The sequence below is a fragment of the Hyperoodon ampullatus genome, assembly GCF_949752795.1.
Source record: "Hyperoodon ampullatus genome assembly, chromosome: 18".
Classification (NCBI taxonomy): Eukaryota; Metazoa; Chordata; class Mammalia; order Artiodactyla; family Ziphiidae; genus Hyperoodon; species Hyperoodon ampullatus.
In genome coordinates, this window is record NC_136931.1 from 44486309 (window position 1) to 44502071 (window position 15763).

Genomic DNA, 15763 nt, shown 5'->3' on the forward strand with positions numbered 1-15763 from the left:
CACTGGCACTACTCTCTGGTCTGTGAGCACCTCAAGGGCAAGGTTTCCCTCTTACTTATTTTGGTAGTCTCCCGCACATTGCTTGGCACATTATAGGTGCTCAGCAAATGTTAAATCTGAATATTGGTTAACATTAGTTAGACCTTATGTCTTAATTGCAGCTGCGAAATTCAAATATTCTCTCAGGCTAGATGCCAGCTAAGAAATTTTATACTATGAAATTCATATACTTTGATATTTGCACTTGGTTTTTTCTTGGTGGGCAATTAATAATTAAGGTAAGTAAATTATAGCTAACGTTAGTAAGGTAAATCTATAACGTGTAAGCAGTTTCAAGGTAACTTTTTATAGACAGTTTATAGGACAGGAACATGAAAGTTCATCCAGCACCACTCTTGTTTTACATCTGTAGGATGTAAAACGCTCAAAAACAGTGACTTGCCTAAGGTCACACAGCTGAGGTTCCTCTAGGAGAGGGACCCATAAGCTATGTCCCCTGCCTTCTTTTGGCTGGAGCAAAATGAATATTTTATATTTTACAATTACGATAATATGGAAGAACGAGGAATTGGCCATTACTTCTATAACACAATGTTTTTCTAATCGGAAAGAACAAATTCTTCGTCTGGAAGAAAAGGTTCTTTGTATCACATACTGAACTGTCTTTGTACGTTCACAGAAAATTACGGCCTTTCTCTAGTTCTACCCAAGCCCCCATGAATTATTCAGCTTGATTTTACGTATGATAACCATACTGCTATAACTGAAAGGAACTGATGAGATGTACAAATAAACCAAATAGCAAACTGTAAGGAAATAAAGACAACTGAAATAATTTGGCTCTATTTTGGGGAAAGACACTAATTATAAGCTTTTGCCTATGGGATTCCGTTGTTTAGGGAAGACTTGAGACTCAGTGGAGAAGGCTGTAGAACTTTTCTGGCTTGGGATACAACTTTTATTTATTTATTTATAACAATTTGATCTATTTGGTCGAATGTTATGTCTAAAGATTCCAAACGAGAAAACCCGTGTTTTGCTAATGCCTATAGTCTTTCCTCATCCTAGTAAACCTTATTGTTCAGCGATACTGATCTTTTCACTATTCCCTAGATAGCGTGCTTACTCTCGCTTCTGAAAATCTAATGTTATGGCCGCTTTCTTGTCAGCAAATTCCAAGAAAACAAAATGGCACACTCAGATTAGGATAATTCAGGGAGGATGTATTTACAAAGATACTTATAAAGGTGTAGGATTTGTGTAGGCAAACCACAGGAATAATTCTGTCATCTGGAGCTGGCAGCATCAGGAGAAGGGAGAGTCCTGTAGAATAGCCTGCCTGGAGAGAATGGCCTTTTGTTGAGGAACACAGCCACTTCAAGGTGACCTAGAGGGAGGAAACCAGGGAAATGAATGTCTTGATCTCTCTTTGTTGCCTTCTTATCTCCTGTCATGGCTCCCCATTGGCATAACTCAACCAGAGGGCATGGGAGCCTAATGATGTAATCCCTCCTGGGACAGAGAGCAGAGTGGAAAAGAGGAGACAGCCCAGAGGGGCAAATGGCTGACGTCCAGCATGCTCTTCTTTTGGAATACAGTGTGCATCTTACCTCTTCAAGAAGCCTTTTCTTCCCTCCCTAGACCAAAATGAGCTCTTCAGTCTCTGTTAGGATTTGGTCATTGGATGTTGCCTTCTGATTATTTCACCTTGTGTACTGCTGGGTTATTTTAAAGCTGTTAATTCTTTTTAACTTCTAAATATATTAGTCTTATCCACTTAACTCAGTTTTAAACTGTGTGAGTACTGTAAATTTTAAATTTTTTCCATTCTTCTTGGTACTTGGCTTGGTGCCTTGTACATAATGTTGTTTTTTTAAATAAATTTATTTGTTTGTTTATTTTTGGCTGCGTTGGTTCTTTACTGATGCACGGGGGCATTCTCTAGTTGCAGCGAGCGGGGGCCACTTTTCATTGCGGTGCACAGACTTCTCATTGCGGTGGCTTCTCTTGTTGTGGAGCGTGGGCTCTAGGCGCGCGGGCTTCAGTAGTTGTGGCATGCAGACTCAGCAGTTGTGGCTCGCGGGCTCTAGAGCACGGGCTCAGTAGCTGTGGTGCACGGGCTTAGTTGCTGAGCAGCGTGTGGGATCTTCCCGGACCAGGGTTCAAACCCATGTCCCCTGCATTGGCAGGCAGATTCTTAACCACTGTGCCACAAAGGAAGTCCTTTAACTTTTTATTTTTTAAAATTTTAAACATTTACACAAGTAGAAAGAATAATATAATGAACTCCTAGATACTCAATGATTCCAGCTAGAAAATTTGCCATTCTTACTTTATATCCTCAACCTCTCCACTCGCCCCCACTCCCCCTTGGTAATTTTTTTTTTTTTTTAAGTTTCATTCACCTTAATTTCTTCTTGGAGGTTATGGATAGTATGCGGATTATCATAATCTAGGTTGTCGGCAATCTTGAGCCACTAGGATTGAATCTGTACTCCTTGTTTTTATCTCTTTTATTATTCAAATTTTACTTCACAACATGTAATCCCATATGTATTCAACACACACACACATATACGCACATTGGTGGCCTAAGTGAAATTTTGGTGAAAATTTTGAGTTGGCCAATATTTAACTTAACTTCCTCTCTGTGTATACTTCATTATGAGCTGTTTATCTAACGTTTTTTTAACAAAGCCTTTTGTTTTAATGAGACTTGTGCATCGACTTTGCCCTGTGGACCCAAAATGGTTTTTCAGGTGTTTTTTGATGTATTTTATGTTGTCATATCTGTTTTATATGTGCCATTTCTGTACTTATTCCCAAATGTGTGCAGCCTCTAAAATGAGATACTTACATAAATGTTCAGGGAAAATTGGAGCATCTGCAAATTTCCATTAGCTCTTAATGCCTGAGCAGACACAGCTTTAAAATCTGAATGTTTTGTCAGATTCTTTTGTATTAGTCTTTTTTCTTGAGATAAGATGAACTCCTCCTCTTCTTCATTTTGCTTTCTTTTTAAGGTACACACTGAAATATCCACAGGGAGGAAGTTGGCACTGCTCCGTCTCCCTCCTATTATGTCATTAAATAGAAGAAGGATAATGAGCCACCTTTGTAACCCTGTGGGTGTGCAAAGTCTGTTGAGCAAATATTCACTGGTTAACCTCCAGGTTATCAGTCAGCCTACGTGGATGATGTCACATTTCATGGGAAGGAGACCTTCCATCTATAGTAGTGCACCAAATCTTATGTAAGAAATTAAATGTTCAAGGATTCCTATTCCTATTATTTAAGAAATTTGCATTTAACAATTGAATTGAAAGAAATAAAGCCTTAAGTGAATGACCCTAGAGGGAAGTCAGTAATCACAAGAAGAGCCAAAGCTTCCCTTGGCCTAAAAATGTGGAATTCTCGGGCAATAAGGTGACTTATGAAGTCACAAAGGGTTTTTCTAAAGAAACAAATTGTTTCCCCCACTGGTCCCTTCTTTAGTGACTTAAGGTTGAGTGTAGAGATTTAAAAACATTTCTGTTCTTCCTATTTGAGAAAGATATAAAGGAGCTAGTCTTTTGAGAGGTAATGTCCTCAGGTTGTTTAGGGGAGACAGTGGCTAAAGGGCCACTGGCCTTGGGGAGCTGGCATAGCTGTCATTGTTGTAATGGCTGTGGAATGCATTCCCTGCTGGGAGTGCAGCTACAAGTGGAAGAGAAAAAAGCTGATCACACAGAGCAGAGTATCAGGACAGAGGGAAGAAGTAGTACTAAAGAAGCTGTGAGTAAAATGTTTACCTTTTTGCATGACATGGATCTGGGTATAGAAAAGTTAATGTGCCACAAAGAGTAGAAAATAAGAGGAAAAACCTTAACTGCTGTCAGTTGATGTGGGAGAACTGGGCCTGCAGCTGGTCAGAGCACTGGTGAGGTCTTGCAGGAGTTTAGATATGATTTTGGCAGTGGCTAAAGGGCCCCTATATGTTGATTAAGCCATTTGAGGGAAGAGGAGCCATGATTCGCCTCCTGAAGAGAATTCAGAGCCTGTGACTGAGGTTTAAGAATAGTATGATCTTTGGTCTATAGCTAGTGCCACTAGAAATTTTGCTGGCATTTATTGAATGTTGTGAGTAAGATTCCAGACTGCACCTAAAATGTGGAAAAACAAAACTTGTTGCTGGAAAAAAGCCTAAACTTAAAAACGTGATCCAAGTCAACAAATTAATCTCACTTTAAGCCAAAGGAAATGTTTGAAATGAAAGTACTGCCAGGAAGTAGAGTATTCAAGATTTAGGCTGAAAGATAAGCCTGTTATGTTAATGACTTCCTCGGCCATAGCACATTACTAGAACCTACAGATAACCTGTAGGAAATGACTTTTTTAAGGCCTCTGTGCTTTTTTTATACATAAACACGACTAGGATATCAATATTTTCCTTCTCCGATGCCTCTTTCCCTTTCAGAAAAAAAAATGTATGTGTATGAGTAATAGTTGACCACTAATATGACCTCCAGAAAAAACCACAGCATAGTTTGTGGTTTATCTTCAGGAAAATAAATGAAAGGAAGTAAAAAAAAAGGAACTGGATCATTGCTTTTATTTAGTTTCATTTGCATAATACTTCTCAAAATACACTGTGCCCTTTACAATAGGTTACATGCCCATATTTTCACAATTCCAAAGATCTAGGGAGAAAAAACAAAAACAAAAACATGCTTTTAGTAATAAAACCACAATTATATTTGGTGTAAGAAGTTGTCTCCCAAGAATTGTATCAATCATGTGTTGGCTTTACAGAATAGTATTTCATAATAACTTGAGGTGGTTCCACACGCCCTGGGAGTGGCTGTATTCCTTTGATAATGGAATAGCAGTCTTTTTTTTTTTTTCTGGCACTGTGCAAAAGAGAAGGAGTACTGATTAGGTCCAGCTAGATGTCTAGGGGAAAGAAAGTGAAGAAAAAAGGAGATGTAGATTGTTAAAGGCATTTCCAAAGAAAGAAATGAAGGATGGAAACATCTCAATCATCAGTCTTGATAGGGGACAGCATTCCAAAGAAAAATTGTAAGCAATTTAAGTCTCTGTTGAGGATAGCCAGGTATATTGATATGGAACTCCCAGGTTAGAAAATACTTAGATTAGCTTAAATCAAAGAGTAGTTTAGATTTCCTGAATTATATGCCTGTAATGATCCTGTAACCTGGTGATTCTTTCTGTCATATATTCTCCTTTTTAGATATGGAAGAAAGCAGCAGTGTCGCCATGTTGGTGCCAGGTATCGGGAAACAGGAAGCTACGTTGACTGCCAAAACTGTCATCAGTTCATCACTGGAAGTTGATGAAAAAAGAAAAGCTAAAACAGATCCATTAATCCATGTTATTCAGAAGTTAAGCAAGATAGTGGAACATGAAAAGTCACAAAAATGTCTTTTAATTGGCAAAAAACGGTCACGTTCAAGTGCTGCAACACACTCTCTTGAAAGTCAAGAATCTTGTGAGGTTCCAGCTAAAGTAACCCAGTCACCTGCTGCTGATAATAGAAGGGCTGAGATGTCACAAATACAATTTACCCCTGACTCTCTTGCCCAGAACGATGGGAAGGCTATGTCTTACCAGTGTAGCCTTTGTAAGTTTCTGTCATCATCTTTTTCTGTGTTAAAAGATCATATCAAGCAGCACGGTCAGCAGAATGAAGTGATACTAATGTGCGCAGAGTGCCATATTACATCTAAAAGCCAAGAGGAGCTTGAAGCTCACGTGGTGAATGACCACGAAAATGATGCCAACAGTCACACTCAATCCAAAGCCCAGCAATGCGTAAGCCCCACCAGCTCTTTGTGTCAGAGGACCTCAGGAAGAATTAATGAAACCATTCCTGACATCCCAGTAAGTGTGGACGGCCCACAGACTCATACCATCCAAACGGCATCTGTGGCAGAAATGGGTAGGAGGAAGTGGTATGCCTATGAACAGTATGGCATGTATCGATGCTTGTTTTGTAGTTACACTTGTGGCCAGCAGAGAATGTTGAAAACACATGCTTGGAAACATGCTGGGGAGGTTGATTGCTCCTATCCAATCTTTGAAAATGAAAATGAGCCCCTGGGTTTGCTGGATTCTTCAGTGGCCGCTGCACCTGGTGGGGTCCACGCAGTAGTCATTGCAATTGGAGACAATGAACTGAGTATCCACAACGGGCCATCAGTACAAGTGCAGATTTGCAGCTCAGAACCATTATCATCTTCGTCTCCTTTAGAACAGAGTGTGGAAGGGGCTGTTCATCTAAGTCAGTCAGTTACCCTTGACCCTAATGAGGAAGAAATGCTGGAGGTGATTTCGGATGCAGAGGAGAACCTGGTTGCTGATAGCCTACTTTCATCAGCACAGAAAATCATTAGCAGTAGCCCAAATAAAAAAGGTCATGTTAATGTGATAGTGGAGCGTCTTCCAAGTGCTGAAGAGACTCTTTCGCAGAAACATTTCCTCATGAATGCTGAAATTGAAGAGGGGAAAAACCTGAGCCAGACAGAAGCCAAGATTGGATGTGAAGGAAGAGATGAAGTCTATCATGCTGATAAATGCACTGTCGATATTGGGGGGCTGATCATAGGCTGGAGCAATGCAGAGAAGAAAGACAGTGAGTTAATAAGTAAAGGACTGGCTACTGATGAGAATGCCCCACCAGGCCGAAGAAGGACAAATTCTGAGTCTCTCAGACTACACTCATTAGCTGCAGAAGCCCTGGTCACCATGCCTATAAGAGCTGCAGAGCTAACACGAGCCAACCTTGGGCACTATGGGAATATAAAGCTTTTAGATCCAGACACTGGACAAAGGCAAGTAGATGGTACATTGGCAGCATATTCTAAAATGATGTCACCACTTAAAAACTCTTCAGAGGGATTGACTGGTTTCAACCAAAGCAGCTCTACCTTAGTAGCACTCCCAGAGGGTAGGCAGGAGTTGTCAGGTGGGCAAGTTAAGACAGGCATCAGCATGTCCTTACTCACCGTGATTGAAAAATTAAGGGAAAGGACAGACCAAAATGCTTCCGATGATGACATTTTGAAAGAATTGCAGGATAATGCCCAGTGCCAACCCAGCAGTGATACAAGTTTGTCAGGAAGCAATGTCGTGGAGTACATCCCAAATGCTGACCGGCCCTACCGCTGCCGCCTGTGTCACTACACCAGCGGTAACAAGGGCTACATCAAGCAGCACTTGCGAGTCCATCGACAGAGACAGCCCTATCAGTGTCCTATCTGTGAGCACATAGCTGACAACAGCAAAGACCTGGAGAGCCACATGATCAACCACTGTAAAACAAGGATATACCAGTGCAAGCAGTGTGAAGAATCCTTCCATTATAAGGTAAGCATTGGTTCATGAAATCATTCAGAGAACCTTAGAATTTTAGAGCATGGAGGGAGCTTTGTAGATACAGTCCACCCACCTCATTTTATAGGTAAGGAAACTGAGCCCCAGAAAATTTGGTAATCTGCCCATGGGATCCCAACTAATTAGTATTAAAGTTGGGACTGAAGTCTGGGTCGTCTGGTGTAGGACTTTTTCCCCCTGCCTGCCACCTCCTTAACAGGCCCTGTGTTTATTGGTTTAATGTTTCCATGTGTATATCTTTAAATTTTAAAGTGTGTTGATTTTAAAGTGCAAGGGAATTACAGTGGAGGAACATTGTACACACATTTGACTTAACACAGGTTTAACCCTATGTGATTGATGCAAAAAAATACCTATTTTTCATCTTACGTGGCCCCAAAGTGCAAGTCATTCACTTCATCTGCTACACAACCAACCGACAGTGATTTATATCCTACCACAAGCAAAAATGGACTGTATGGGACTTAATGAAAGACAGCACAGTGGAAATAGAGCCATGTATGTTATATTTTATGGGAAGTTTACAGTACTTTCAAGGATTACTTTGACCGTGATTTTCATTTTAAGTGCTACCTAAAACCAACGACCAGTATGAAAATACTGTTTTGTAAAGGCAACTTGTGTTCATTGAATCATTGGTTTAGAACTTTTCTTCAATATGCCAGTTGACTGTTTGGGGGGGGGAAAAGTGTATTGTAAAGGGCTAACTGGGATGTCGACTTTTTTCTCAGATTAGCCAGAGTTGGGGTCCAGCTGGTAGTAAACAGTTAAGCAGGAATTAAAAAGCCTTTGAGTGTGAGATTCACCACCTCTTGGATTGCTCTCATGAAATTCTGGAATGGCCTCTGGCCACTGGACAAGTAGCCGTTCACATGGGCTGCAAAGGCAGGTTCCAGGAGCTGCTTTTGCTGCTGCACTCTTGATTCATGGGGGTGGGTGTAAGGAGGGAGATGTCCTTGGAGTCGCAGTTCCAACTAAGTCTCTTTTACAAATTTAGTTGATATTTAATGGCAGAAATCAGCTGAAGTGCAGAAGTTAACTGAATGGATTTATTTTTGTGAAAGTACTGAGTTATTCTGAACACTCTGCTCTTTCCCCTGGGCTCACCAGTGTTTCAGGAGGCATACACATGCCGTGCATAAGCACTCCCTAAGACAGTGGTGGCTTCCTTTCAGAGAATGTGAAAAGAGGAACTGCCTTTTTGATAAGATTGTGTTTTCCTCAGTGTATTTCTTTCCATAAGCTGTCAAATGTTTCAAGTAATCTTAACATGTTTGATTTTTAAATATTGGTAGTGTGTTCTAGGTACTAGGCCACGAAAGCAGTTTAACTCCTTCTACAGCCTCCTAGTAACTGTGTAAGTATGTTTATTGAAAATTACATATTAATTTCTCTCAATTTTTTAGAGTCAACTAAGGAACCATGAGAGAGAGCAACACAGTCTTCCAGATACCTTGTCAATAGCGACTTCTAATGAGTCAAGAATTTCCAGTGATAAAACTGATGGAAAATGTGTTCAGGAAGGTATCTGCATTTTTTTGTATAGACGATATTGATTATCATATGAAGTAAAAAATGCCCTTCATTGTCATGTGGGCTATTTTCAGGACTAAAGCTCCATCTATTCGCCTCTGTTTTTAAACTGTGTGAGTGAATCTTATCTCTGAGTACTAAATGAAGTACTATATTAGTAAGTACTCAGCCTCAACTGTATAGGTAGATACACTCTGCAATGTATGCTGTCCTATAAGAGCCAAGTACAGCAGAAACGCTGAGATGACATGCCAGCAAGCCAGGGAAGCTGCAGCACGGAAAGAAAGCCTCCTTTCCTCTCTCAATACCAGTTGACCCACTGAGAATGTAGCTTTTGCAGATGGTAGGCCCCCACCTCATTCTTTAACTGAGGCTTCCTGCTGTGATCTTATTCTTATCCAAGTGCAACTGCCAGATTTCATCTGCACTGTTTAAAAAAACAACACAGGCTGTTTTTATATACTGGTTAGGTACCAGTCGGCCGAGTTTCTGCTAATAGGAATATTAGAATCAAAAGATTTAATTAGAGTTCCATGAAAAGGTGGATGCCACATCCAGAGAATTAAAGCGTAATAAGCTGTGCTTCCTTGCATCAGCTCACTTAAATTGATATACTTTAAATGTCTCAAGTGTAGTACATAGTGTTTATGGGAAGTAAAATATACTGGACTGACTTTCCTTTTTAGATTTCCTAAGAATTAAAGTTAGGAACAACTGCAGAGTAAAGTGTTTTACCATAATGTTTCAATAAATTATACCCCAGAAAGCAAAACTGATTCTAGAATGTTTCTGAAAGAACTGATTTTGATACCACTGCAGCACCAAAGTTCCCTTGTCAAACAGATGTCATCCCTGTAGAACTATCCAAAACAAAAGGAGTTTATGACATAGCATCTGTTCCTGCCATAGATGGCTGAGTTAAACTGTTTTGTTTCCCTTTTACAAAATAGCCCTAAATGCCTCCTTTTATTTTAATTCATTATGTTTCCATATCCCCTTTAAAGGAGACATTAAAACATTTGATATCTTTGGGCCATAAATCCCTAATGAAGGAATAAAGTAAGTACTACTCACTCAGTGGCACCACCTGTGGTTACTGCCAGCGGTAGAATATGTCTTTTCTAGCACCATCTCTAAAAACAATAATTTAAAACTGGCCAAATGGGTTAACAAATTAAAACGCACACTTTGAATTAAAAATATTGAAATGTCAGCTCAAAATTAAAATAACCAATTTGAGCTTCATGGCATTAGCATCTATCCACCACATTCCATTTTGCAGCCTCTCTTTGTGGCGCATGCTCTGTTTCTTAAGGCTACACGTATGGATTTTAAATTGCTTGCCATGCCTCTCCTCCCCACCCCCACATCCCCACTTGGCTCTATTTGCTGTTCTCTGTCGTGGTAGTGTAACAATTCAGACGGCTGATAACCTCCTGCGTACTTACATCTATACTGATACTTTATTGATTCGGTATTAGATCTCTCAAAATCTAGTTTTCAGGCCAAAGAACAAGTTTTTAGCTCACAAAGAAGAAAAAAATAATTCATGTTTATCAAAACTTTTTTAACCCTTTAATAGACTAATTAAGCAAGAGGGGAGATGCATGCTTCTGTGGCTCCCAGTCTTCATCCATCACAATAGCACAGATAACTTGTGGCACGTTTTTGACTCAGAGATCCAATGTACCTCAGACATTTGTTCTGCCAGAAGGCGTGGAGTGCCCATCTTGAGCTGGATACTGTGCTAGGTGCTTGGAGTGCGGTGGAGGTGTCACTGCCTTCGAGGTACCCAGCCCAGTGAGGAACACAAAACTGTACTGACAGGTATGTCAGCAAACACCACAGGTGCTCTGAGAGCTCTGGGCAAAGCACTTTCATATGATGTTTCTTCATGAAATTTAATTAAATTGTTCTTTATTGTAAATCTATAATTTGCCAAGTCCTGGGGATTCTGTGTAAGCAAAACAGGCAGATCCCTACCCTCAGGGAGTCTCCAGCTAGTGATGGGTCAGACTTGACACAGACATGCAGGTAACATACAGACTGAGGTGAAGGAGGAGTACAGCATGCTCCTGGGCTTACCACACCATGCTGGGAGGTTCCAGTATTTCCATTTTGTAGATGAATAAACTGAGTCCTCAGGAGGTGGAATAATTTGCCCATGATCACATTGGTACTAAGTGGCAGAGCAGAGACTAAACCCAAGTTTTTGAAATTTAAATCCAATATTCTTTCTATTGGAAACAGTTGCTTGAAGTAGCACAGGCTCTCATTCTGTGCTATATTAAGTTTTTCCATCTGTCATTTTTATTAGTTGTCATTGATCTGTAATATTTCTCACACAAAACCATTACCCAATATTTCACACTTCATTTTTTCATAGTTTTTTTTTTAACTGTATCTGGAGCAGTGCCACTTATCAAGTCCAGGTTTTTAACCTACCAATTAAGAGCAATACTTAGATTATAATTATGATTAGTGTGTGTATTAATGTTACAGATTTATACCAGGAAATCAGGACATTTTGTTCTGCCTGGCAAAAGTAGTTATTAGCAAAAGAAATTTTCAATTTTAGAAAGCTTAAATTTAACCTAAGGATTTTCTTTGTTAAAATTTCCATGTGGGTTTTCTTTTGTATCACCAATTTTACTTTTATGCAGTGTGTGCTAGTGTTCTACCTAAGCTTTCTTCCTGTCGTGCCTTGTTCTTCAGCTTCTATGCTTGCTTTGTTTCTGAATATAAAGCAGTCAGGCTATGAATAGGCTGTGGACTTTGTGCTGACAGAAGCGTAAATAAATCACTGAATATCTTCAGGAACAGTTTCCTATGATCAACTCATTCTGCTTGTACTGCCTCAAGCTTACCCTGATTTGAATTCCCCAGCCCTGTTGTTTTAGAGTGAGTTTAGTGACAAGGCCTGTTCCCATGGATCCATGTTTCCTGGATTTCGGAGAGCTGCGTATTCATGTTAGTCCTTGTAAGCTGTCAGTTTACTAGGTATAATTATACTACATTAAATAGCACTTAATACTTTGCCATTGCTTTCCCTTCTGTTGTTGCTTTGATAGCTGACAGTTATAAACAAAGGAAACCTACAGAGTGAAAAAGCTTTGGGCTTTTTATATTGAGTTTGTTAGATATGCTTTGTAGCCATACTTTATAATGTTGTATTGTAGTATTAAATTACAGCTTGTTGGCAAATCAATGTTTCCTTAAGACAATTTATCCAATATTGATTAGACTAACACCTTTCAAATTAACAGTGTATCTCTGGTTAAGTCACCTGCTACACAATCAGCAGGGCAGCTGGCATCAGGTTCATTATATTTTAGAATTTTGTACAAGGTTATGTAGAAGCTAACCCAATGTATCTATGTTTACAGATCAGATGATATTCACTTTATATCCACTGATAGTGCAGATGTAGGAGAACCTGTAAAGCTACATTCAAACTTGTTAACTTTATTAAACAGTGAGAAAGCCTTCATTGAAATGTTAGTACTGTGTGGTATAAATACTCGTTTACAATGGAATGTAAATGCTGTCATTTTAATCTAATCAAAGCACATCACTAAAACTATGAAATACTTTGTCCAGGGAATAAGTCTTCGGTCCAGAAACAGTATAGATGTGATGTATGTGATTATACAAGTACAACGTACGTTGGTGTCAGAAACCACAGACGAATCCATAACTCTGATAAGCCTTATAGGTAAGTGTGATGATCCTAGAGTTTTAATACTTGTGTTACAATACTCTGTAGTAAAGAAAAAAGTAGAAGTAATTCAAAATTCATAGCAGTTGTTTAAACATAGGTTAAGCACAAAGAAACCTTCACTTCCTGGTTTCATGAGTATTGCTTACTTTGTTAAAGAATGTGAATTTTAAGCTTGAGTCTTAGAATGATAGGCTTATTTTTTTTTTTTTTTTTTTTTTTTTTTGCGGTACACGGGCCTCTCACTGTTGTGGCCTCTCCCGTTGCGGAGCGCAGGCTCAGCGGCCATGGCTCACTGGCCCAGTTGCTCCGCGGCATGTGGGATCTTCCCGGACCGGGGCACGAACCCATATCCCCTGCATCGGCAGGCGGACTCTCAACCACTGCGCCACCAGGGAAGCCCCCTAGGTTTATTTTTGACTAGATTTTGTCTAGTTGCAATATAAGAAGATGTCTATATCCGTCAGTTTCATGTGGGTATAAACTATCATAGCAGTTTTCAGTGCTTAGAGCACATTTCAATAATTTGGCAGTTAAGTACTCAATATTCCAGCAAAAGATTCTTAAAACTTAAAAGCAATAAAATTCCCTATGAAAGATTCTGTTTTTGAAAATAAATCTATCGTGTAGAGTAAGGTGATTTAATTTAATTTTGTCACTTGATTTTTTTACAAAAGCCAATTCTAATATGTATTCAGAAAATATAGGCATTCTCAGTTGATCAAGATAGGCTGATAAATAGAAATAATTACTTCTTAAATAAACTTTGCCCCTTGAGAATAAACTGCTTGTTGTTTAAGTATAGTAAAGATGCAGATATTTTTGCATAGTTTGCCCAGCTGTCACAGAGCAATTTGTTCTACTTGCAGCTGTAAGGGAACATCAAGCTTCCACTCAGAGTTAAACCAGTCACCATAACCAATAGTGAGTGCTAGGCAGTGGCATGAGCTCTTTTAACCCCTTAACAAAATTTGATTCGTGTTTTAACACTCTCCCCAGGTTTTACAGGTATGACACAGGTCCCTGTGGGAAAGTTACTGTATTAATATCTAAATGAAAACCTGACAGACTATGCCTTAAAATGCCATTGTCTGATCCCATAGTGTGGCTCTCTCTCTCTCTCTCTATATATATATATGTATATGGTTTTAAATATTTAATACACACTTAATTCGCTAACCAGCAAACTTATATATAATCACTTTGCAGGCAGTGTATCTCTTTGCAAAAAGTTTTATAGCTCCATGGAAGCTGTTTGATGTTGTGTCATTGTCTCTATTTTTATTTCAAATATGTTTAAAACTGGGATTGCTAAGAAAGATTTTTTCCCCTGAATATAATTAAGGCCATTAACCATTATTAACAATAGCTCAATGCCATACATTGTAGATGAAGCGTGCTAGGTAGTATTTAACATGTATCATTTATCATTTACACTAGGAAATATTTAGGAGAGCGTGATGGAAATGGAGGACACTAGTTCATCTGATATGAGGAGAAAGCCTTATCTTTATATTTCAGGTGTCTGTTCTTAAATTTAATGACATACCATGTAATCCAGGCAAGAATATGATAACATTCTCTGGGTCTAGAACTAGACTGTTCGTTGAAATTCACTGAGAAATATTTATTGAGCAAATATTATGTTCCAGGGGCTGTGTTAGACTCTTAGACTGTGGTCACAATAAAAAGGTATCATCCCATCCTGATGGTGGCCCAGATTTCACAGAGGACAAAAAGAAAAAAGAAAAAAGGTATCATCCCTGCCATCTTGAAGCTTTAGACAATGAACAAGTAAACTCTCAAATATACAATTATGATAAATTTTTGAAAGAGGTTAATGATTGATTCTGGTTCTGTAGAAGAGGGTTTCACATCCACCTGAATAGATTAGTCTTAAGCTAAAAGACTCATTTTGATAGCTTCTGCTATTTTAGGGATTATGTTTTCTCATGTCCTTAAAATATTCACACTCATAGGATTGGTTGCAAGTTGTCCTAGGGACTTCCTTCCAGTGGGCAACATCCTGTGAGAATCTTCTTCCTGTTACATCAGAGAAGTCTCAGTATGTTATTTTCCAAATTTATTCACACTGTCTCACTGGGTTTGGCCTGAGTGCCTTAGAAAAAATGTTGTCATACCAACCCCTCCATGTAATTATTACCTTTCACGTAAGACTTATTTTCCAACTTTCGAATCTTGTGACTCTTCTTTTAACCTTCTTTAAGTACCTTAAGTACTTATCCTTCTTTGTCTTCGTGGGATTTGCCGTCTACAGAGCATTATGGATTAACATGTTCTATTCCAGTATGTTTCTGGGACTTTCTCTTCATTGTCACATACTGTTTGCCTTAAGCTTAGTTAGCTAGGAAGCACAGCCTTCTTGATATCTAATTTAATCACAGTCGTTTTTCTGGCTTATTTCATTTGTGCTTCACTCAGTTCTGCTGCTTAGTACACTTATGGTCAGAGTTGAGACTTGTTTTCTCAGGGTGCCTACCCTGCATTTCTGATTCCCTACTTTTTGTAAAGAAACATGCTCACAAGTAGCAGTGATAAATTTCTTATAGAGTGAGAGTGCTTCGCTACACCACATGTAGTCTTTGCATGAGGGCAGAACAGGTTGATTGTGTGTGTTTAATGTGCCTGTTATGTGCCTGTTTCTGCAGTATTGATAACTATTCTTTTCTCTTGCCTTTGCTTTTATGTTGCCATACTGGTCCTTCACTGAGACCATTCGTGTGATCTGGGCAGTATAGCTTCATGTATCAGAGCCCTGGCTCTGGGAGCACATAGTCCTGGGACTGAATCTGAGCTCTCTGACTTATGGCATTTGTGCCCTTGGGCAAACTGTCTCACTTCTCTATGCTTGGCCTTGTCATTTCTAAAATGCGGATAATTAAGACACCTGCTTTACAGGACTGTTGTAAGGACTAAATTAAATACCATATGTAAGATCCTGGCACATAATAAGCACCCCATAAATGGTAGCTGTCTAATAGTTATTGGGCCCAGTTTTTATCCTTATCCCTTCTCACTGATTCATTGTCTAACCATACACACAAAAAGACGTTGACCTCTCATCATTTGGGAAACAGAGTAATTCTGTTCGTGGACAGG

The 15763-nt window shown here is 39.2% G+C and overlaps 1 protein-coding gene across 1 annotated transcript in view; it reads left to right on the plus strand.

Annotated features, from left to right (window-relative positions):
- Nucleotides 1–5230: 5230 nt before the first annotated feature.
- The window catches only part of ZNF507 (zinc finger protein 507), a gene marked incomplete at its 3' end in the record, with an annotated part of 36272 nt that continues 25739 nt past the window's right edge, over nucleotides 5231–15763 (plus strand). Inside the window, exons 1-3 of the mRNA XM_079724383.1 lie at nucleotides 5231–7365; nucleotides 8799–8916; nucleotides 12526–12640. Coding sequence (XP_079580509.1) covers nucleotides 5233–7365; nucleotides 8799–8916; nucleotides 12526–12640 — 2366 coding nt within the window. The 5' untranslated portion in view covers nucleotides 5231–5232. The remainder of the gene's footprint in view (nucleotides 7366–8798; nucleotides 8917–12525; nucleotides 12641–15763) is intronic.